Here is a 24,765-nt window from a genome sequence, read left to right on the forward strand (position 1 = left end):
TTGAACCATAAAACTTCTGTTTATCTTGTTTAAATCCAGAACAATGGACTGAACCTGAAATGTACATAAAGACACCATAAAATATTGTTGTTTTTTTTTTATTCAGAGTGTGGGTAAACATGGTGGTGCTGATAGTGCTGTGGGTTTCTTGGCACAAAACCACTTAATACCTGATCAAAACTGAATTATAAATAATAGTAGCCTTAGCATAAGTTGAGACAAGGTTTGTCGTAAACTAAAATCACTGCTGTTGGAACAGTTTCGCTTTGATGGTGTAAATTATTCATCCAAAGGGGGGTGTTTTTGAATGTCTTTAATTGTATAACAGATTCTACCGCATAATGGGATAGAAATCCTGATCTTTTCTGTCAAACTGTGTTCATTTAACAGTCAGAATTAATGGTCTATAATTGTATTTTACAAACTGATGACTTTTTTTTTTCATTCCCACAGGAAGCGTCACTGCAGCAGACTGCACAGCCTACATCAACAATAGTTCGTCCAGCGTCGCTGCAGGTTCCTAATGTACTACTTACAAGTTCTGACTCAAGTGTTATTATTCAGCAGGCAATACCATCACCAACGTCTAGTACTGTTATTACCCAGGCTCCATCCTCTAACAGACCAGTAGTGTAAGTTACATAAGTCTTAGTAAAATGTTTTCTTATGGAATTGGAAAATATTTTGTCTTGTTTACTTTCAGTTACTGTTTCTGTAGTTTATGTACAAATTTCAGATGCTTTGGTGTAATGTGGTGCTTTACTACATACGACACATAAAACTTTCAGTACATGTGAAATATAATTCCATGTTCTCTACATCACTAAATCCATGGTTTTGATCTCCAAATAAGTATTACATTATAGCTGTAAACAAACCAACCAATTTAAAATAATGTGTAAACTTGTTCTCTTCTCTGAATAAGTTTTCTTTTATATAGTTCATTCCTTTTTCAGTCCAGTTCCAGGTCCTTTTCCTCTGCTGTTACATCTTCCTAATGGACAAACCATGCCTGTTGCTATTCCTGCATCTATCACAAATTCTAATGTGCATGTCCCTGCTGCAGTTCCAGTAAGTAAGCATGATGCTATATTAATTTGAAAGTGGAGCAGATTTGCATAAGTGCAGCATAGAACTTAGTTTTAAGCAGTTTGATAGCTGTTTTGGCTTCAGAGGGTAGTGCTGTCATATGCTCTCTGTTATGATAACATACTCAGGTTTTCTTCATTTTTATACTTTATCTGGTCAGCTTGTTAGACCTGTCACCATGGTGCCTAGTATCCCAGGAATCCCAGGGCCCTCCTCCCCACAGCCAGTGCAGTCTGAGGCTAAATTGGTAAGTGAAAAACTCCATTATTCCTCAAGAAGAGTAACTTGAGCAATTAATTAAATTCTATTGCTTTTTAAAACAGCTCTAGTTTTCTTTTGTTAGTCTAAATTCTGCAAGTACAAATTTAATAAAAACAATTTAATAAAAAAATAACAGCTGCGTTTACTTTACAGATTTTTCAAATTCCAGCCTATGTTAGTTCTGTTATTAATGGTCGTTTTGATCTTATTTTCAATCATTAGTTAAAAATCTAGTTAATTTAAAATAAACTCCTTGCTCCCGTATTGGAGGATGAGAAGTGTTAGTTGGAAGAAAGACAAGACTAGTAGCATGTTAACAGTGAACATCACCATCTGAGAAGCAGAATATGTTTTCCTCCCTAAGATATATTTCTTTAAAAAACTAGGAAAAGGTTTTTTCTTAACAATGTTTTCAGAATCTCAGCTGAATATAGTTCATTTGGCAAGAGTTTTTTAATTAGATTTGTAGTACTGACATAGTTAAGAAATTGTTTTGTGTGGGGGTTGTTTCTGTTGTTTTGGGGCAGTTTTGGGGATTATTTGGGAAAATCATGAGTAGATGTTTTGTTTTTTTTTTTCCCCAGTAATAGTGATCCAGTTATGGTGATAGTTTGATCAATTTCTTGAAAAAATATCTGCAGCATTAGGCAGTTGCTTATTTGGTTTTGCTCTCCTGTTTCTTCCAACTGTTCTAAAGCAATAAAAAATTATTATTAAACAATAATTAACCCATTTATGTATTTATGAGATGCCTCTGTAAATAGTATGTATCTTGTGAAGTAGTGTTCCTCTTCTGACTCTTTACTTTGTGCTGAAAAAGAATCAGGAACACCTGTTAGATAAAAGGTATTGTTGTACTTAAGTGTTGTAAAGTGAAAGCATGCCCTTAACATCCTTTCTTATCTCATTTCTCTCGACCTAAACCTGTAGGTTTTCTTTGCTTACCCATTTTCTCTCTTCAAATCACAATATAAAAACCAGTGAGTCTTTGAATACTAATTACTCTGCTGTCTGGAGTAATGGGATTCCAGTATATACACTGGACCACATTCACCAAATAGTGAAATTAAGGTGGAGAGCTGGTCACTAGTACACTGACTTTTCCTAATGCTGTAAGGTCTTCCATCATTTTCCTCCATTGTTGAACACGATGACTTTTAAAATAGTGTAGCGAGGGACAGAAAGGAAGAAGGTCTGTTTCTGTACATCCTTGTACCCCTGGGGATGGGAAAAGGATTCCTTTAATAATTGAGTATTTAAATGTAACCAGCTCTGATGAAATGAATTTATTAAATCTACGGGAGAAGAGTGTCAGAAAGCGAAAACAAGAACTCTTTTCTCAGAAATCGTGCATTTCATAGGAGGTTCATGCACTGAATTCTGCTTTGAAATCTGGGAGAAACTGATTCCAAATAAATTTTTTATATGGACAAGAAATTAGGTTTTTAAGCATATTACTGAGTGATTTGTTTTTACAGAGTTTTAAAAGGAGAAAAGGAAATATATGTATCTGAGGAAGAGTTTGATCTCACATTGGAAGGAGCAATCACTCAGATGCAAAGAAAAGCAAAGATCATTAGGCTTAAAATTTAACAGTCTCGTTAGTCTTCTCGTTAGAATTTAGCAAATACATGCACTTCAGTGATTGCTTATCTTTTTTTTTTTTGAGACTGTAAAAAAGGTTATTTGCTGTATTTCTTCTTTCCTTTCTTGTTGCTTAATATAAAGCATGAGCAGAATTCAAGAATATCAGAATTCTGTATACTACTTATGCTCATTTACTTTTATATAGTGCCTATTCACAAAAATAAAAACCGTAATTTCTTATCGTTTCTAAAGGAAAGGCAATTTAATGAGAGACTTTATGTAGGAAAGCTTCTAACAGGAAGACTAACTCACATTGCCATGTAATGCATTGTTGCCAGATACGTGATGGTTTATTAACTGTAAAGGTCCATTTAAATTTTTAAATTTAAGTCTGCAATGCTAAATCCTTTCTTTTTCGTGGATCTTTTTGAAATAATTTTGCTTCCTACATACTAAGTTCTGGAAAGTCGTGGTAATCAGGTTTATTTGTCACTTGTCTTCATATTAAGCCAACAGAAGACTTAATATTTAGTTTTACTTGCTTGCTTTTTATTTCATTAATAGTTTACTTTTAAAGTTGAAATACAAGCTATCACACTAAACTTTAGTAAGTGAACACTGTATGTTTCATCACAGTATATATTTCATCTATTAATAGCATACTGTAATTTGTGGATTTACTGCTATGTTAGCAGAACACTAGGAACACACCTCCTGTGTCCTTTAGCCTACCATAGCCACATTTCTCGCTCATGTTGGGAGTTAGCCCTGAAGGGCAAAGTAGTCCAGGAAGGCTGGATGTGCTTCAGGAAGGGAATTTTAAAGATGTGGAAGCAGGCTATCTCTATGTGCTGAAAGGCAAGCCATTGGGGAAGAAGACTGGCTTAGCTAAACGGAGAGCTTTGGCTGAATGTTGATAAAAGAGAGTTTATAGCCTTTGGAAGAAGGAAAGACTACAGGTATGTTGTGAGGTTATGCAGAGAAAAAATTAGAAGGGTCAAAGCCCAGCTAGAACTTAATCTGGGTACTGCTATAAAAGACAATTATAAATGTTTCTGTAAATACATTAGCAACAAAAAGAGGGTGAAGAAAAATCTCCATCCTCTATTGGATGTGGGGTAAAACATAGGAACAAAGGATGAGGAAAAGACTGAGTTACTCAATGCCTTGTTTCTCTCAGTCTTTAATACTAAGAGCAGTTATACTATGGGTACCCAGCACCCTGAACTGAAGGACAGTGACAGGGTGCAGGATGAAGCCCCCATCATCCAAGGGGAAATGATTATCGACCTGCTACACCACTTAGACACACACAAGTCTATGGTGCTGGGTGGGATCCACCCAGGGTATTGAGCCAACTGGCAGAAGTGCTCACTGAGCCACTTTCAGCCATGTAGCAGCAGTCCTGGCCAACTGAGGAGGTTCCAGTTGACTGGAAGTTAGCAAATGTGACTTCCATCTACAAGAACGGCTGAAAGGAGGATCCAGGGAACTGCCAGCCTGACCTTGGTGCACAAGTCTTCTGAGGAGCAGCTGAGGGAACTGGGGTAGTTTAGTCTGGAGAAAAGGAGGCTCAGGGAGAACTTGCGTTCTCTACAACTAGCTGAAAGGAGGTTTGTAATAGATCTTTGGAATTTTCTTAGTTGTTGCTTTGTTTTATTTGTTACTCATTATTTGGAGACAATTTTTATTGTTCTTTATAGACAGACCTTGCAGTCTCATGGATTTTTTTCATATTATAAAATATGGAAATAGAATATGTAGCAAATACAAAAAACATGCTCAGACAGTTTCCTAACATTGCGACTGTTCCTCAGCTATTGAAGGAAAGCTATTTCAGCTGTTCATTTCTTGCATGGCATTTCAAGGAACTAATGTATTTTAGAATTTTATAATAAGGAAAGCACTTTGTGCTCTGATTTCAGTTCTCAGTCATTCTTTCCTCTCTTACCTTTTTACAAAAGGGTATTGTTGTACAGACTTCCATTATTTATTAAGTGAAGGTGAGAACTTAAGTTGATACAAATCAGATTAGAGATTGTAGTGCCATTATTTCCTAGTGCTGTGGAGTTTAATTATTTAAATATGGGTTTGGGGAACTTAATTTCTATCTTTTTATTAATGGGAAAATAACGCACTTCTATTTTGATGAATACCTGTTCTTTCCTACGACTTGCATATGCCAAACTGTACATAAAGCATCATATCTTTCTTTTACTAAAGTTCATTCATGATTTTATAAAAATTGACATTTTGATTTCTGAAAGCTAATGCTTAAAATAACTGGCAGAAAATCTTTTTGGTCATGTGCATAGGATGCCGTCTTGTAACACAAATTTTTAATTCAGCTATCCTAGGAGTCTTCAAACCTGTTAAAGATAAGGGAGCTAACACTTAGTTTTATTGTCCAATACTGAAGTTATTGTAGTGAACATAGCTGGTCTGTTCACACCTGTGAAAGGCACTGTTTTTGAAGGTTCTTGCATCCTTTTTATCCTATTGCTGATAGAACTAAAGTGAAATATGACTAGGGATTTTATTCGGACACAAGCTGTCTTTTAGAATCATAGAGTCAACTAGGTTGGAAAAGACCTTTAAGATCATCAAGTCCAACCACTACCCCAGCACTGCCAAGACCACCACTAAACCGTAACACTGAGGGCCTCATCTACATGGTTTTTGAACACTTCCAGGGTTGGTGATTCCATCACTTTCCTGGGAAGCCTGTTCCAATGTCTGATCACCCTTTTGACGAAGAAATTTCTCCTAATAGCCAACCTAAACTCCCCCTGCTGCAGCTTGAGGCTGTTACCTCTTGTCCTACTGCTTGTTTCCTGGGGGAAGAGACTGACCCCCACCTCACTACAACCTCCTTTCAGTAGCTGTAGGGAGTGATAAATCAGGTCTCCCCCCGAGCCTTCTTTTCTCCAGACTAAACAACCCCAGTTCCTTCAGCCATTCCTTATAAGATTTCTGCTGCATACCGTTTACTGCTACTGTTTTGAAAATGCCCTTGTATCTTGTACTGAGAATAACATTCAGTAGGGGCAAAAATGAATTCCAGATTTCTGTGGCACACTGAATAATATAAATTGTATTTTTTTATGTGACTCCGTATGTATTGCTATGCTAAAGAAATCAAATGCAGGACTCGGTTTTGTGGTTATTTTAGAGAGGCTTAGAAGCAGATGCAGTATCTGTGTTTAAAAAGAGCCAGAACAAAAAAAGTTCCTCATTAAGGCAAGGATGTATGTTTCTAAACATTACAGAGTTGCTTCTGATCCTTTTGTGAGAAGATCTGTAACTGTATGCTTTCTGTATATGAAACATGAGATATGAGTTATTTGTAAAACAACCTTTTTTTGAGTGTATAGCTTGTAGATGCAGACTTAATGTTCAGACCCGTCTGCATAGATTGCAGAAGCTTCTAAAGAACTTAAAAATTGCTCTATTACTAGGTATTTCCCTCTGTCTCCTCCTACCCATATAAATACCCATATAAATTTATACCCATATAAAACCTTTTGTCACAATCTGAGAAATACCTTGCACACAGTGGGCAACCAGTAGGCTTTCTGCAGGAGGTTACCACTGAGAAGTGACAGAGGGCAGCTTGGCAAATGTTCAGAAACCGACATTAACTTGCTGGAGCCCGGCATGGGACCTTGTGTTCAGCAGAATTCTTCTGACCTGTCTCTCTACATGCCGAGCTAATCAGCAAACACCTAATGAGCCTACTCTAAAGAAACAGGCCCTCTCACAACCTACTTCATTTTCGTATGTTCTCTGGGGGTGGAAAGACAAGACTTCATAAGGACTGATGATGCTGCAAAGACCACGATAATGATAATTAACTTGCCGAATTTAGAAGATTATGCTGTTAATTAGTTGCAAAATAAAGATAAGTAATAGAGCAGCAGATGGTAGGATAACACCCAGGAGAAGGAGGGTTATTACTCTGATGAGCTTTTGTGGCAGATATGAAATATGGATCTGAGTTTTTCACAAATTGTTTCTGGAGAATATTATCTTGTTTCTGTGAGCTCTTGATAGAATGATCTAGTCCTAACAAATTTTGACAGATGTGGTGAGGATTTGTTTTCAAGGATATACGTGAACATAAAACCTTGCTAATGAAGACTTTAAAAGCTGTTAAGCTATTTGAAAACACCTATTTTATTTTGCCTCTAATAACCAAATAATATCAAACAAACCTTGGTTGTCGTCGGGTTTCTCCACATAATAACACCTCTATACACTTATTCTAATATTTGTTTGCATATATACTTGATTTTTAAAACTAAGATTCTCATTGTATTTGAGGTAACCATCTCCCTGCTCACAGGAAGCCCAATATCCATATAGTATTTTACTCCAGGATTACCTTCTATAATATGAAACCTTTTAAATACGTGAGTTGAATATCTGTTTGTGAAAATCTGTAGATACTCCTCAGATTTTCACAATATTTCTGCATTTATATATAATGCTAATCATAACAATTTGAATTTCAGATTTTAAACTTTGTAATAGAAAAGTAAAAACAATTATTTTCTATTTCTGTTTCCATAGTCCTTTACATTTAACAATGTAATTTCCAAAAGGAGTTCATTGACTTTGAAATTTACAAAATTATAATGTTTAAATGTTAGCATTACAATAGGGAAAGCCCTCCTTTGACTGAACATCCATTGTGCCTGATGATAGATCTTTTATAATGTAAGCAGTATGGGGCGATTTCTTTCAGTTTCTACTGCCACTTTGAAATTAAATGCAAAATATACATATTTAATAGCATGAACTTTCTTTTTAGCTTAACTTTGTATATATTTCTTTAAGAAATGCAGAGGTAGAAAGAATGGAGCTAGACAGTAATAACAGTTACTTACTTTATATGCACATTAAAAAAACAAACAAACCCACAAAACAAAACCAAAAAGAAAGAAACAAGAAACCAAGACCCTAAATAAACCCTAATTAGTTATGTTTCATCTCCTAAATCTTCTGAACTTGGGCTCTCTTTCATTAAAGAAAGGGATAGGCTAGGGAAACTTTTTCTTTGTAACCAACTTTAAGCAAGCCCTGCAAAGCATTTTTAGAAGTTCATCGATTCTGTTGTTTTGAGGTATTTTTGTGGAGGATACTTATATGCAGTCACGTACAGAGTAGATCAGATATTCTGGCCGTACACATACTAACCATATAAATGCTTGTGCTCTGTTGCTGTGAAAATTAGAAGTTAGCTTGTTATCACTGAGCTTACACATTCAGACACTTAAGTTGGATGAAACCTCATCATTTTTATTTCTCGTAGCAGCAGAAGAGATCAAGTTACTGTGTCTTCGTTGAATGGTGTGGTGGATTGACCCAGACGCATTGTACCTGGTGTGTTGCAGATAATTTGTACTGTTAGTTCAATCTAGAGCAGTCACCACAGAAAAGACTTGCTACAGAAGTCACTGGTGAAAGATTACTTAATAGCAGCCCTGCAGAGGAGCATCGGAGTTTCTTGGTTCTCTTTGTAGTCTTTAAATGGGACATCTGCCAGTAAATACTACAGTCAACTCTAGAGATTTGATAGCTGAGGTAACTGCCATATTGCAGACCTGAAGGTTTTTTTGCAGTTCTGACAGAGATAGTCTGCAATCTTTTGTTCTGATTGTAGAATAGTATCCAGGAAAGTCTGTCATCATGCAAGAGAGGAGAGTGCTGTTGCTGTATTCTAGTGACTTAATTGTTGGGAGACGTATACTAGAGCTTATAGAGAATATCTACATAAATAGGTACAAAGTCTTATACTTATTTTGAGCTGGCTGACTGCAGCCTAGCTCCAGCATTTTTAAGACATCATATTAATACTAGTACTTTGGTAATAACTTGTTCATATTCCCTAATACGATGTTACAAGTTACCAGAGTATGAACAAAATGTCAGGTATTAAGTCATTAATCTGTTCTTAAACTTGTAGTGGATTTTTTAAGTCCAGTGCTCAATAGAAAACCATTATTTAATACCATTTGTCGAGTAAGGAAAATTCTTCATTAAAACTGAAAATTCATGATGAATTATACAATACTAATGAAATTTGAAGGAAGAATTGGGAATTGTGAGCAGTCTTGTATACTGAAATTTAGTGTGACCCTTTATCACTTAAGATTAAGAATTTGTAAACAGACTATATTATTTTTTATAGTTTTAATAGATTTCACCAAAAGGGGAGTGAAATAATTTTCAAGAGGTAGTCAATAAAATTGTTTAAAATAATCTATAAAGCTGTCACTAGGTCTTGAATGTATTATTTACAGCTGAACTTTGAAGCTGCTGTTCTTCATAGTGGCTGTGTGTAACTAAGGAAGAACTTCAAACCTTTTAAAAAATTTTGATGTAAAATAGCATGCTGTAACAGGTTGTATATTTCTCTCTCTATAGTCTTTATGTATAATCTGAATCTTGTTGTTATTATTTTGTACATTATTGAGATGTTTCAGCAAAGACCTTGGCTTTTATCTAATAATTACTTATAGGAAGGATTGTAAAGGTGAGTTTTTGTAAAGAGCATGACAAAGGGGAGTCATTACAAGCTACTTAAAAATGGATAGAGAACACTAAGATTTATAAAACTGAAGAAGTTTGTGTTATTTTTTTATTGCCTATTTTCCCTTGTGTGGTGGTTATCTTACTGATCTGTACCTTGTATAATACCAGCTTCAGCAACTGTCTGTTCACGACCTTACAGTCATCTCTCTGTGGGCATGATTCATCACAAAGGAGGCTTTTTGTTTACTTCTCCATACAGCTTACCATCGTTCTCTTGCTGAGATCCTATGTAAAGCCTCACTGCTATTGTCACGCTTGCAAGAAATTGTCCCCCATCAGTAGACTTATGCCTTGATCACTGTTGAAAGCCTGGAAAAAGAAACAGCTATTTTAGAGTTGAGCTTCTGTTTCCGAGTTGGAAGTAATTACTAGTGTAAATATGAATATCTCCTCAAGTTAGCATGATAGAATATTTCCTTTTCTTTTCCCTCCTTTTTTTTTTTCTGCTCCAGAGATTGAAAGCAGCCTTGACCCAGCAGCACCCTCAGGTAACAAATGGAGATACTGCTAAGGGACATCCGAGTGGACTGGTTAGGACTCAGTCAGAGGAGCCACGACCACAATCACTACAGCAGCCTGCAACTTCAACAACTGAAACACCGGTATGACAACAAAGTAGAGAGCTACTCCTACCCACTTCTTTGTTATGCAGAAAAAAAACCAGTCTTTTTTTCTTTACTTTTGATTTGTAAAATAGAGGTTAACATGTTCTGCAGACTCCCCTAGGAGTTCATAATTATGTGGCAGTAAAATATTTATAGTTCTTATATGTTCTTTAAATGCTTCTAAAATGTGTTGTCCAAGATGCCAATTTCAAAATAAGTATTATATATCTGATCAAATTTAGAACCAAGTCCACCTGATTTCTGATCACTAAGAGGAAATTTTGTGTTACCTAAAAATTGTACAGCTGGTTAATATCTATTTGAAAAAGCTAAGTGCTTTCATTGTGTATTTATATTGCATCTCTTGAATATTTCATGTTATAAATACTCTTCAGAATTTTTTTTAACTGATCAGGTATCATGCTTATGTTAATTTGATCATCTGGGCTGCCACACAAAGTTTCAGCTGTGTGATTAAGTGTACTCTGCCATCCTGGATACTGAAAGGGAGGCTCTGAGTCTATGAATGATGTGCTGTCCCTTTGGGATGATAGATGAGAACTCCCATACTACCTTACAGTTTTTAAAAGAATATTTTCATAATCTCACATGGCAGAATTTTCAAGATGAGAAGCTTGCTGTTTAGTAATTTTGTGGTTACTTTAAAATCGGTATTTAAAAAATCAGTATTAAAATGAAAAAAGATTGCAAGTGTTTCATTCCTAAAAGGCTGATTTGAGTTCCCAGGTGTGTTTTTAATTATTAGCTATTCAGAATTTATGCCAAATCAATATGGCAACTGAGACGTGTTTAGGGTTTTTAATTTAAAAATAAAGCTTTCTTAGTGTGCTAGACTGAATGTGCGGGTGCACCTGTGAATATGTCATGTAGACAGTTATATTCTGTCTATCTTATAACTTTAAAGGATTTTAATATCCACTGTGTTTTTATCATAATTCATTAAGGCTTTGCCTAGGGTCTCTACACAGCTATGAAAGGAGCATAATGTATAATTTAAAATATTGCAATATTTTGATCTGTTCATAATATATGGGTGGATATAAGGGAAATTGGTATGCATCCATGAGGAACACATCAACAAGTAGGAAATTGCTATCTGGAGATCCAGGGATCAGTCTCAGCACTGATAGCATTTGTCAAGCAGCTTCTATATATTGGGCATAAAATTTGTGTAGTATTTCAGTTATGACTAGGTTTGTGGGAGGAGTGTTTGAGAAGGGTCAAAAGTAGAAAATCTACTTCCTGCTAAATGTAACTTAAAAGTTATTTTGGGTGGAAGAGCTTTTTAAATTTTACCTTTTGTAAATACTTCTGTCATCAGAATTGGTAAAAGAATGTTCTGAGAGTTGACCTAAAGAAGCATTGCTTCCAGGCTTTTTACAGTTGCCAAATGTAAATGTCATATAAATTTAACTCTGTGAAGTGATTGGCTTCTTTTAGAGCAATTTTAAACCAAATCTAGAGCCATGATTAAAATACTACATGTTAATGGTAAGGAGGGTATAAATACAGTAAAAGTTTTAAAGCGTAGATGTAGAGTTAAAGGACATAGCTTTTCACTAAGGAAATGTATACACTTTAATACTTTTTACTGTTTTCAGGCATCACCAGCTCAGCCTACTCCACAAACACCAAATACAGGTGGTCGGCGAAGAAGAGCCGCCAATGAAGACCCTGATGAGAAAAGAAGAAAGTTTCTGGAGCGAAACCGGGCTGCTGCTTCCCGATGCCGACAGAAACGGAAAGTCTGGGTGCAGTCTTTGGAGAAAAAAGCAGAGGACCTGAGCTCACTAAATGGCCAGTTACAGGTACACTTTTTTATTTCAAGTAAAAATGAATAAGTTTTTCCTTTCTTACTGATCGTGGATCAATGGAACTTAAACTTTGCATGAAATCTGAAATTAAATGGTTTTGCAGCTGGTGGCTTAGGTCAGAATTGATAATTCAGCGCTAATTGCATATAGCAGTAAAATAAGAATACTAAGATTTCAACATGTGTAAGCATCAGGATCATGCCTTTTTGTCCTTTGCTCCATTTTAAATGACTTTCAGACTGTGATGCCAAACAAGGATGACAAGATTTGTTGCAGTAAAGGCATATTATCAAAGTAATAGCCTTACCTTAGAAACGTTTTGTTCTTAATATTTTGTATCACAGCCTGGGTTATTTAAATAAGATTTGGTTTGATTTCCTTTGGTTCTTTTTAACTTCACTTTTTTTCCTTTAAAGTGAATGTAGTGCTCGTGAAAGGTGCCAGATTGACATCACTGGAAACTGAAGGCTTCTTTTGTCCACAGAACAGGTACAGCTCAGGCAGTGGCAGTGCAAATTTCCCCACACTGCCCTCCCAGTGTGCGTAAACCCTATAGTGAGCAGCTGTAAGAGGGTAGTCTAGCGTACATTACAAGAAATTTTTCCACCTCATCTTGAGGTTAGCGATCTTGGAAAGTTGTCAAGTAGGCACACTTCTTCCCCTGTGAAACAATCTCTGACCCTTTTGCTTAAACTGCTGTTAAATGTTGAAGCATACTTTCTTAATGTTTTCCAGCAGCAAGTGAGAATTGGCACAAAGTATTGTCAAAAAGCTTTGTTTTGAAAATTATGAAAAGAAAAAGTAGTGTCATTTCCTAAATGAAGCATTCATTTAGAAAATGTAATGGAAATTATTTTGGTATGTTAAAGTTTCACTTGTCCTTTCATTGGAGCTGTTCAGTGAGTCAAAATCACTGATCTTTTCCTCCCTATTAAAATTTCTGTTTTCTCGCTGTTTGATAATGTTCTGGTTTGACCAGAAGGAAGGTAGGGCATGTTCAGATTACTTCTTATCATGTAATCAAGATCACAATGTATCGGTTGTCTCATGTTCATGTCTTCAAAAGTAAAAATACTCAGCATTCCAGACTGTAAAATCTAAGAAATTCCTACCTAAAGCACACAATGTGAAATCATTTCCTGCATTCCAAAAATCATGACACTGTGCACCAGCATTAGGTAACCTTCTTGCAAATACATAGTCTTCTCATACCTGTTCACAGTCTTTAAACGTGTTCCTCTAAGTTCCTCACAATCCTCGCTGTAAATCCATTAATTACAAAAGGGTATGTAGCACTACAGCTTCAAGAACCTAAGAAACAGGTGAAGGTAGATCCACAGGGAGAAAAACAAACAAAAAAGATAAGGTATATTTCAGTGTTTCTAAGCAGAAGTAGTTATTGGTATTATGTGAACTGCCTAGAACTTCGGCATACCAATTTTTATAACCAAAAATTATGTAACTACTGTAGCCAAAATATTTCCCGATTTCCAAGAGTTAACTCAGTAATAGTGAATTCAACAAAAATTTTCTTACGGTCTGCCAAAAGCAAAACCGTGTAACTGTGAAGAGCAGGATGACTTGAAAATTAAATTGAATGTCAGAGAAATAATTAAACTGTGCTTCATGTGAAAACATTAATCAGTCCTGTATTTCCATAATAATTTTTCACTTGACAGGCTAACACAGCTGATCAGCATAGTGGGCAGTAACGACCCATGATTACTTATTTTATGCTTAATAGTAAATTTAATAAGTTTGGAGTTTTGGCTTAGTAGAATTTTATAGACTGAGTGTTAGGGTTTAGTAGTTCATATTTTGTTTAATATGTAAATGACCTGCTCAGCTGAATTTACTGAGATGTCACATGTCCAAGAACAGGCGAATACCAAAGTAACCACATTGCATTGCCTCACATAACAATTCTGACTTCTTTCAACACAGTTTAGTAGCTTTCTTGTAATGTCTGTGCCAGACCTTCTAATGTCGATGTCGAGGTTTTTAAGACTGGAAGCTCTCTAACAGTACACACGGATTTTGAAGAGGTTTACTTGGTTGAGGTATATATTTTCTTCATAGTTTTCAGCTTTGTGTAGATTTCCTGCCTACTTTCTTCTTTTAAGTGTTTAAATGTAACTTCCTTTTTAAGCATTATTTTCCAAATTTTTGCTTAAGGGAAAATTTCCATCTATTGCATCACACCAATAATATATGTAGGTTAGGTTGGCTGTCTTTATTACAGTCTTGCCCCGTAAGTTTTTTTCATGCATGCAACCTTTTAAAGTTTAATTAGTATTTGCTTTTTATGGACTGTGTTTTCTACTAATGTTTTAACTTGTTCATTGATCTTAAATTTTATATACCACATTGGGTTGCCGCTGTGCCTTACACATCACTGCAGGGTATGGTATGCTATATAACGTTAAGGAAGTATGGGCAGTGTGTCCCCAATGGCCACTCAATCGTATTGCAGGATCAGATGCCAAAGTTCATTATGTGGTCTCTATTTGGTCTTTGTTGGTTTAATAATCTTAGAGGGCAAAGTACTAGTAGAAGAATGGGCTATCTGCCTCATGAGGTCATTGTAAGTTTTATAGAAGGAGCAGTTAAGTGGTGGTTTGTACTAATGCTGCAGAAGCTGGTTTCAGAAGGCTAAATTTTGAAAGAAATGCCTATGAGTAAAGGTCATAGAATCATAGAGTGGTTTGGGTTGAAAAGGACCTTAAAGATCATCTAGATCCATGCCCCCTGCCACAGGCAGGGACACCTTCCACGAGACAAGGTTGCTCAAGTCCCCTTCAGCCTGGCCTTGAATAAAATAAAAGGCCCTTTCCCATATAGAGGTGTCTTGTTGAAGTTGCACAGAAAGAAACAGGAAGAGCAGTGTTTGAGCCATGTTAATCCCCTATCCCTGTAAGTCGCATCTGCCTGTGTTTGATGATAGTTTTGGTAAATATATTTTATTCACAAATATTGTCCCACACCTTGCTAAGTAAGGGTTACTCTGGTCCCACTATTACATATGCATTTTGGATCCAGGGAGAAATAGGCAGATACAGAAGAACATACTGTATGCTGCGTGGTATGCCTTTGTAAGAGTACAGAAGGGAAAGAATCTTTTGAAAAAGGGAGTGCAGGTAAAAACAGATACGCTTTCTGACAGAAACCTGCTTTCTAATCTTAGCAGTTTTTGAAATCTGGGAACATAAAAATTCTTCTAGACAGCATGAGAGGTATATTTCATGTTTATTTAAGGAAATGTCGATGCACACACTTGACTTGATAATCTGTCGCATTAATGACAAGGACTTTTCCAGTGTGAAAACTTGAAATAATCTTCCTTGATGTGAACTGTTGAAATGTTTATTCCATGTGCTTCGTATTAGCCTGTTTTCAGCATGTTAAATGACCACTACATGCTAACATGTTTTAAATGAGATGGAAAGACTCGCCGTTGTCATATACATGATATGAAATTACGGTGTGTATGGGAGTTGGTTCTAGCAACCACATTTTATTACCAGTTAGAAGTGGTTCTTACCACTTAATATGTAATATGTAAATGACAGCCTTTCTGTGACACTCCAAGTACTGTGTGTCTAGCAGACATACTCTGTTCTGCTTTCAGGGATGATTTGTGCATTGCATGTAACACTGTTGGCATACAGTGTTCATGTTAATAACAGTGCTAGCTATGTATTCAATGATAAAACATCAACTTTTTAGTATAGGAATGCTGTTCCATTTTTCTTTAAATCTGCTTTAATGTAAGATAATATATTTGCTTTTTCTATTTCTGGTAGCAAAATTCTTACGATTTATAATACCATTTACATTAATCTATAAACTGTATTTCAAAAAATGTTCATAAACATTAGTTTTATTACACTGATGAACAGCAATTTCATATTTATATGTGCCACTTGTATATAAAATTCTTCCTTAAAATGTGGAAGATTAAAGTAGAAAATTCCTGAAAAGCTTTCCCCCAGTTTAATCACTTATTTTGCTAATGTTCCTTTAAACTAAGGAAGTAACAGACACAAGTTTCATATTCTTGGACATTGCTGCTTCTGTAGATTATCAAAAAGTGTCTCAAAACCACATCAGCACTTTTTTGTTTTTTCCCCAGCTACATCAGTTCTGAGCAGCTGCCTGCTTGGCATCGAGATTTGTGAGTCCTCAGTAATAACATGATGAACTAAGAGGAACCCGAGAGCTAGAGGCAGAAGTAGTGTGCTTTCTTAAAAGCCCAACATTTCAGGACGTGTAATGCCAGCTAGTAGAGAATATGTGGGTGTTTTGGTTGTTTTTTTTTAACTGCAGATTTTTTTTGTTTGCAGCTGCATTTTTCTTTCATTAGAAATGGCCATCAAGTCAGATTTTTGGCTTTATTTCAACTCTTGCTTTTGCTATAAATTTGATAAAAGACATTGACACAATAAAATGAATAGAAAAGTAGTCCTTAATAGCTTAAGAGGATTTTGCAAGTACAAAGACTTGAAATTATTTGTTTTCTAAATTGGAAAAGAGGACACAAAGAGGAGCCTTTTCTTTTAAAAGATCTATTATTTTACTTACAGATATTTATAAAATGTGTTACTTAGTGTAATTAAACCTACTCAGTTCTGTTCTTAAAAATTGTTTTCCTTGCTTTGGAATCTGTTGCCTTACTTCTAGCTAGCAAGTAAATACATCTAATTTCCTGTGGTTTATTTTTTCCAGATACTTCTAGTTGCAATCCTATTTTCCCTTGTTCGTTTTTTCTTTAACTTGCTCCCAAATGCATAAAAATATGCATTTACCAAACAATTACGTCATGCGTGTGGTATTTTATGCTAACGTGCAAAGGTTCTTATAGTTTAAGTATGTTCAAGTATCAGTGGAAAGGGTTTATATTTAAAATAAAATAACCCATGAAAAGCAAATATTGTGACAAGAGAAGGGGATCACAGAGCATTACAGATAACTTGATTCTGTGGATACGTAAACAATTTTTCTACTATTTAAAGTGAAAACGGGTCTATCAAAATGCCATTCCCTTCTTAATTTGGGTTGTCACATATGATGTAGTTATATAGCACTTCTCATCTATAGATATCAAACTGCTTTATGGGAGAGGTGAGTATCACTGTCTTCCATTTTACAAATGAGGAAATAGCAGCGCAAAGAAGTAAAATGACCTTGCTGAAGGTCGCCCAGTAGTGGAAAGGCACAGCCTGGAAATAAACCCAGTCACTAGCTTCTGCAGGTGCTGTCTCCTAGATTACACTCTGCTTTAGTGACATAAACTGACATTTCAGGATTTTGTCAGTATTATCAAGGGATTCCTTCATCCAACGTGTTTATGTATGGGTGCCAAAGCAAAAACTGATCTGGAAATCAACGAACTTTTACTAAATTACTTTCCAGTACATGACATTTTCAAAGACCAAGTACAAATATAATCGCCAAAATCATTCTGCGTTGGCTGATTATTTATTTTTTACCTTTTTTAATGTTGGCTGTGGCATCTGTTAAAATGTGGGTAGTTAAATATAGGTTTACTCTGATGAGGATTCATCACAAAACTTTGCAGAAGAATCTTACAGGAGCTGGATCATGTGAATGAGACTATGTGTAGACTCTGCATCTGCAAACTGAAAAACGTATGTTGTATTTTCCAGAAAAAGCATTTCCTAGTTTAAGAAAATCATAAAATAAAGTTTGCCAGGTTTCAGCTATGTTTACATATTCTGAGATAAAAGAAATGTATACTTTTTGCAATATATGCCAAATGGAAACTTCCTGTGTTTTATCTACCCCTAAATGAACAACTGAAAATCCTATAAAACTTAATACTTACCTTCAAAATGTGTGTCGTTTGAGCCTGGTAAAGTGCGTAACTTTCTTCTCCTTTAGAATGAAGTCACCCTGCTGAGAAATGAAGTGGCACAGCTGAAACAGCTTCTTCTGGCTCATAAAGATTGCCCTGTAACCGCCATGCAGAAGAAATCTGGCTATCATAGTGAGTAATGTTCCATTACCTATAGCCTTAGGCTGCATCAATGAAATACTGCCAAAGTGAACTGAATGAACATTAAAATTGAGAAGTGCAGTTCTAATATAATGTTAAAGATATTTTTTAAAAAATCTCAAAGGCTATTGGAAGACAAAAATGTGTATGTGATATTTAGAAATATATTTTAAGTCCTTTCAGTTGAAATGTTGTGGTTTTATGTTGGTTTAATAAATGCATGTGATAATTAGCATTTAAGGACTATTGGTTACTACACCTGCTTTGGAAAATTCAATTTAAGTATTAAAAGCACATGATAAACCGTTTTTTTATACTTTATCTTAGCTTAGTACAGTGAAAGGTCCTTGTGGGTTTTTTTTTCTTCATTGTAATGAGATTTTGGTAGAGGTAATGTAACAGCTGTCCTCATTTACCGTTACATCCAGGATCAGACAAGCCGTTAAAATAATAAGATGCAGGTTCAGGGCTCCTACTGTACAATGTCTTCTAGCTTGTTTTGATTTCCACATTAGGTGACTACTTTTCTGTAAACAGGGTATTATAAAAAGCAGTTCTAACGCTGAAGGGAATAACAGGAGTTTAAGCAGCATGGTTTGTCTTTAATGTAAATTTTTACTTAAAGTTGCTCATTTGATTTTTATTTTTCTTTTTTTTCATCCTTCCAGCATTTTAAAGGTTAATTATGCTTCCCTGACTTGCAACTTCCTTTTTGGATATGATACGCAGTGGCAGAACCAGCTGCTGGTGCTGTAGAATAAATGACCAATTTTGTCCATTGTACACAAATTTGTTACAAATAACTGAGCTGGGAATGCATTAGGCAACATTCATAATATATAACCCACAGCTTTCGTTTTTATGATTTAGTGATATTTCAAGATATTTGTAAATGTGAAGATTGTTTCTGCCATATGTAGCCACTTCATTTTAATTTGCCAGTGTCAGTAATTCGGGAGAATAAAGGAACATTTTGTATTGCATGCAAACGGATCCTCAGGTGCTTGCGATAAAAGTTAATGGCCACCATCTTTACTTGTAGTCATTGTAAGCAATTTCATCAGAATGGGCAATATTTTTTAATTTAAAAGATTCGTGAGATTTAGCAATTCTCTATTGCCATATATATTTAGAATACTGATTTTGTCAGTTTTGAGCTTATAAATCTTGGTCCTTTGATCTCCAGTCATTTTGACAAGACGGAAAATAGCATCTTGGAGTAAATTGGAACAGTATAGAAATATGTTTGGGATTTATATTAACAATGATTGCTGCAGGGATGAGGCCATTATGGCTCCCATCTGACAGAACAACATAATTTCATACGGAAGCTACTAGGGGATAACATTATGCATGCAAGGTTTTCAAAGCAACAAAAACTGTAGATTTCTTGCATTTTGATGTTAGAGGATGTGTGCTCCTGAATTGGCATGCAAAATATTTAAACCTAAGTCTTGGAGCGGCAAACTAATTGCATGCTAAGGATTTCTTCATTGAAGATTTGACAATTGGCCTGCTTATTAATGCTTATTTTCTGTCCTCAGAAAAGAACTATAATGTTTCTAATTTACTAAAGAACGCCAAATTAGTAAGAACTAAAAAACTGAAAAAGCCTACATTTTAGAAAAAAATGGTAGTAAGCAAGGAGATTGGAAGCATAGCTCATCTAGTTTCTTGAAAATAAAAGTTCAACATGAATGATAGTTGTAATGCCATCCCTCTGAAAGGATTTTGTCCTATTATCTCTGTGTGAATATTGTTAGGAAAGCATGTAGGCTAAGTGACTTACCACAGTACAATTTATGAGGGGGGAAAATGATTTCAGTTAATATGTTCATGAAAATGGTGTTCATAGAAAGTATTTTTAAATAAACATTATGTTCATCAACTAATCTAAGCTGAATTGCTTCAAAAATTTATTGAGTGGTTTAACAGTCTGTCTGTGGAAGAAATTGAAGGCACCAGCTTACAGGGCTCCTGCAGTGCTGAATATTGTGCACTGCTGAGAAAGTGCTAGCTCATACTATGCAGATTGTGTTTTAACAGCTAAGTCCACAATCTAATGGGGTTTCATGTATTGTGCACTTCAGTAGGCACAAATAGTCTATTGCTTTTCAGGGTATTTTTGGCACTTTTACATATCTTTTAAGATCTTTTGGATTTCACAGTCATGTTTTTGTCTCAGGTCAAGTGAAAAAAGCACAACAGTGCAGGTACCCCTTTCTTTGTCAAAAATTGTTCTTGGGATATTTTCCTTATTGAAAAAGTATGGTGCCTGCTTCAAAAGAGGGTATCATTAGGACAGAGAAATCAGAAAAAATGAGTATTTAAGCTTTTTTATTTCCCAAAGAAGGATGCTATTGGTTCTGAATGCATCTTTAAACATTAGGGGGCGGGGAGGGGGCTGTGCATGTGGAAGTACCATGTATAGGAGAAATCTTTCCCATGTTCCTTTCCATTGTGATATTATTACAGACATGTCTTTTGAGTTAACATGTATATTAAGGGATGCAGAACAATGGAAGACCTTTCTTCAATAGCTGAAAGTTAATGATCTATTTCACTTCCTCTCTATCTCAGGCTTGTGGCATTTAAAACTAACCCTTGTTCTTGAGTCTAAGGATTTGGCCAACAAGGAAATTGGGATCAGCAAAAGTAGGATAATAAGAAGAATGAGATTCATAGGAGAATAACAACAGCTCTGAAGAGGAGGAGCAGGTGTTATAGTGGGGAGACTGTATTCAATACATGTTGTCCTACTTACTGCCATTTCATTCTGACTGGGGGAAACAATATGCTAGTGTCAGTAATGCAGTATTTTTCAGGAAATGGTGCTAGATTTTCTGTTGTTAACGAAGTTTGCATGTGTTCCTTCTTACTTGTTTTTTTTGCATGAGATCTTGTAGGTTTTGATAGAGGTGTAGCAAAGATGAAAGCCTGTTGAATAGGGTTAACTGAATTGGCACTTGCGTGTATTAAAAATTGAGTGCCAATTCATATAGAACCAAGAGATCTGGTAGCATTTTTAATCTATAACTTGTTTTTATTGACATGAGCAGTCATCATTAGAATTAAATGTGGCACCCACCAGCTGATTCACTAGGCAAGAAATCAGGCTATTTTAACCCTGACTTTGAAGATGTGAAAATGTTCTTTCCTGAATATTCCATACCGCAGTCCATATTTTTTTGCTTACAAAGTAGTATTTTCTTCTAAAAGTGAAAATAAGATTGTTTTGCAATTTGTGCTGTTACACTGTGAATTTGAATTATTTAGGGAGGTGATTGCTGTTATGTGGGATATGGTGGGCTGCATTCCAGGGGAAAAAAAACAGTTAATTTTTCTTCTTCAGCTGCAGATAAAGACGACAGTTCGGAAGACATATCAGTGCCAAGCAGTCCCCACACGGAAGCTATTCAGCACAGTTCAGTCAGCACTTCCAATGGTGTAAGCTCAACTTCCAAGGCAGAAGCAGTGGCCACCTCCGTTCTCACCCAGATGGCGGACCAGAGCACGGAGCCGGTGCTTTCCCAGATGGTCATGGCACCTCCCTCCCAGTCGCAGCCTTCAGGAAGTTGATTAAAAACTTGCATTGCATCAGTTTTAGATACACATTTGTGACTTTAAAGGGAAATCAACAAAAGACCAGTCTCCATCTAGGAGAAATTGTAGCTTAAAATTATTCATTTTTAAAACTCCAACTTAAATTTGGCTTTAACAATTGGCAGGTGAAGATGAGACAGAACACCAGTTCTGGTCTCTTTGCAAAAGACTATTTTTTTTTTTGTATTAGTTTTACTAGTTATTTTTTGTGCTTAATGTGTAAAGTGTGTGTACAGTACAATGTGGTTTATTTCATTTTTAATTTGATATTATTTCAACAAACATTGGGGTGAATTTACTAAAGGTCATCCCCATGACTGTGATAGTAATATTATGTGACATTTTTATACCAAAGTTCTGCATAGTCCCTATTGACTTTGTAACGTTAGCAAGGTCATAAAGCACTAGGCAAGAGAAAGACAGTAACAGTAAATTTGCTTTTAGTCTTTTTGCCTTTTTGTTGTTTTGCACATTGAGAGGAAGAACATTGGGGGAAAACCGTTTGGGCTGGTTTATGTATAGCTTTTTGGTTGGCTTTTTAACTGTTGAGGGTTTTAATTTGTTTCATAGGGCCAGTACAGTATATGAGATACAGTACTCTTATGCACATACCTATCCTAGGTGAGGATCATTACTAAATAAATTTTTTTTTTTTTCATTATTGATGTCAGGTGTTTGGTTTTGGTTTTTTTTCCCCTCCAACACTTTCATTCTGGGGGGAGGAGAGCTTTATTTCTCCAGTCAGAATAGATATCTATAATTACCCTTTGTTGCTAGGCTGAAACCAGTAAGCATATTGTAAAATACAGGGTTATCTAATGTGGAATACTTGGTATTCCAGAGTAGGTTGATATTTTGTGGATTTTTGAGTCGCAGATTAAGGAGTTTACTCATGGTTTTGGATGCCAGAAAAGCCTAAAATACTTCTTCAGACAACTCAAGACTTTTTTTTGTCATTGTCTTGTATTTGCAAGCTAACTTGTACTTAATTCTTGTGTAAGCACTGTCATCTTTTAGTAGCAAAAATTTTGATACCTTTCTTGTGGAAAAAAAAACCTGAAAAACAAAAAAAAAAAATCAGTATCTACCGTATCTTGGAAACAATGTAATTATAATGTGGTGTGTGTGGTGTGTGCGTGAGAATGGTTCAGTAGTTAATGCCAGCAGTCTTTTGCTTGAATGTTTAAAGATGCCTTCAATGTGATGCTGGCTGATAGGTGATTGCAGTTTTAAAATGTTATTTACTGTGCGAACTTGGATAACTAACATTCCATGATGTAGTTTGTTTCTGATGAGATGATTGTAGGTACACTTTTTCTCATTATCCAATCATCTGTAGGATACTGAGTTTTTTAAATGTGCCATTATCTATTTTGATTCTGTAATCATGTTCAAAATACAGTACAATATTTTACAATAGATTAAGTTGTTTAAAAAAAGTAGATGTGTGCTTTCAGGTCGGAAAACTTTGTATAATAGCAAAAACAGATGCATAGTAGCAACTGGCAGTAAAGCAGGATTCCATTATGTATATAACAAAGATTTAATGCATTTATAATGGGTTATGTAATTCATTTGCTCTTCCTTCTCCACACTATACTATGTGTTTTTAAGTGTCAGTGCCATCAAGTTTCTATTTGATTCAGTTTGAAATCTAAAAATGTAATTGATCCACAGGAAAATCATAATTTCTGCAATATATATACAACCATGCTATAATGAAAACTGGACAAAGAAGTATCTAAGTCATATATGTATCATTGCAGGGCTTTAAGCATGAAAATAATAGGGATTCTAAATATTTTGTATTTTAAAACTAAGAAAGTTGAGTTGATAACCTCATGTGTTTAAAAGTCTTACTTTCCCAATTGCAAGATAAAAAGCTGTAACAGTTACTGAGTGTTTCCAGGATGGTGAAGTACAGTGGACCTCTTGTGAGAAGGAAATTAGTTACAAAGGCACAAAATGTGAATTCTGCAAGAAAGCTATACAGTCACTTTTCATTGTAGTTTTGGTGGACTAGATAAGGCCTCGTTGATTATATTATAATTTGCTCTCCTAAACACAAAGGCTTTTAAATCATATTTATATAAGTGGAGGTTTTTTTATAACAAAACTGTCGCGCTTGTAAAATAAGTCTACATACGTGTATAGGAGACATGTAAACAGTTAATGACTTTAACAGTGGGGCTGGAAAAAGAACCATTAAAATCTGTGTTCAGCAAATAGACAAAAGTTATTAGTCGTACTACCATGGATTCCGTTTCGAGACGTATGTCACACTACTTCTGTACTTAGCATTTTGGGTCTTTACATTTGACATGTTTCACAAACTGTACTGTTTTCTTTTATGTGCAGTTTGCATGAGTAAACCATCAAAGAGAATAAAATCTATCTTTAAGTTATGTTCCTATTTTAATGAAATTGTAATTGTTCTGAAAGGCAGCACTGTCTTCAGGTGTTTCTTCATCCTTGCAATTATCAGTGTTTTCCTGGAAGTCGTTACTATAACATCAAAGTAATGTTACGTAAACTTGAACACATACTTTTCCTTAGAAAATAAGCCGGATTCCATTTCTATGCAGTGAACTCCAGCCCCTTCTGAATTTTCAGCTAACTTCCAGATATCTTCATCTTACCTTAATATACATGAAGCCAGGAAATAACAGGTATTGGCAGAGGAACTGCTCACTGTTGTATTGTGAGAGGTTGAGAAAAAAAATGCCCTCACGCTTGATTTTTGAGAACACTGAAAATGCTTTGGGTTTGTTTACAGATGTTGGAAAGATACGGAGAAGCACATTTCTGTTGTATCATCATTTGAAAAAGCTCTTGACAGAGCCCTGATCTGGAGGCTTTGGAGAAACAAAAAGGGTGAAGTTGCTGTGCACTTGCATTTATTGTATGTGTTGACCAAAGGAAATCAAAGTTGAGCTGCACACATCTTTAAGCCCAGAATGAGAATAATGCCCAAGGCATCCATTGCTTCACTGTGTTCTTTTTCTGCCTACATGAGTTAATGCTTGTTCCCCCAAGGAAAAGACCATGGAGGCTGTATAACAGTGCATCCTGGGGGGAGAGGAGAGGGAAACCCACTTTTAAATGTCTGCGCTGTAAAAAGACCTGTTTTTCCACCTATATCCAATCCAAGTAAGCTTTTTGTCTTTAAAAC

General features: G+C 35.5%; 1 protein-coding gene across 6 annotated transcripts in view; it reads left to right on the top strand.

Annotated features, from left to right (window-relative positions):
• ATF2 (activating transcription factor 2) overlaps positions 1–23,998 on the top strand; it is a 44,927-nt gene extending 20,929 nt beyond the window's left edge. For 4 of the 6 annotated variants that reach the window (XM_062615850.1, XM_062615854.1, XM_062615851.1 and 1 more), the window contains 7 exons: positions 454–632; positions 957–1,071; positions 1,250–1,336; positions 9,987–10,136; positions 11,762–11,968; positions 17,876–17,981; positions 21,343–23,998. In XM_062615850.1, the coding sequence (XP_062471834.1) occupies positions 454–632; positions 957–1,071; positions 1,250–1,336; positions 9,987–10,136; positions 11,762–11,968; positions 17,876–17,981; positions 21,343–21,569 (1,071 nt within the window). In that variant the 3' untranslated portion in view covers positions 21,570–23,998. Of the gene's footprint in view, positions 1–453; positions 633–956; positions 1,072–1,249; positions 1,337–9,986; positions 10,137–11,761; positions 11,969–12,390; positions 12,464–17,875; positions 17,982–21,342 lie in introns of those variants that run through there. The other 2 variants (XR_009964265.1, XM_062615853.1) reach the window with 2 other exon arrangements.
• The last annotated feature ends 767 nt before the right edge of the window (positions 23,999–24,765 follow it).

This window comes from Pezoporus occidentalis, unplaced genomic scaffold (genome assembly GCF_034315485.1).
Source record: "Pezoporus occidentalis ecotype Australia unplaced genomic scaffold, CSIRO_AGI_Poc_V1 ctg184, whole genome shotgun sequence".
Taxonomy (NCBI): Eukaryota; Metazoa; Chordata; class Aves; order Psittaciformes; family Psittacidae; genus Pezoporus; species Pezoporus occidentalis.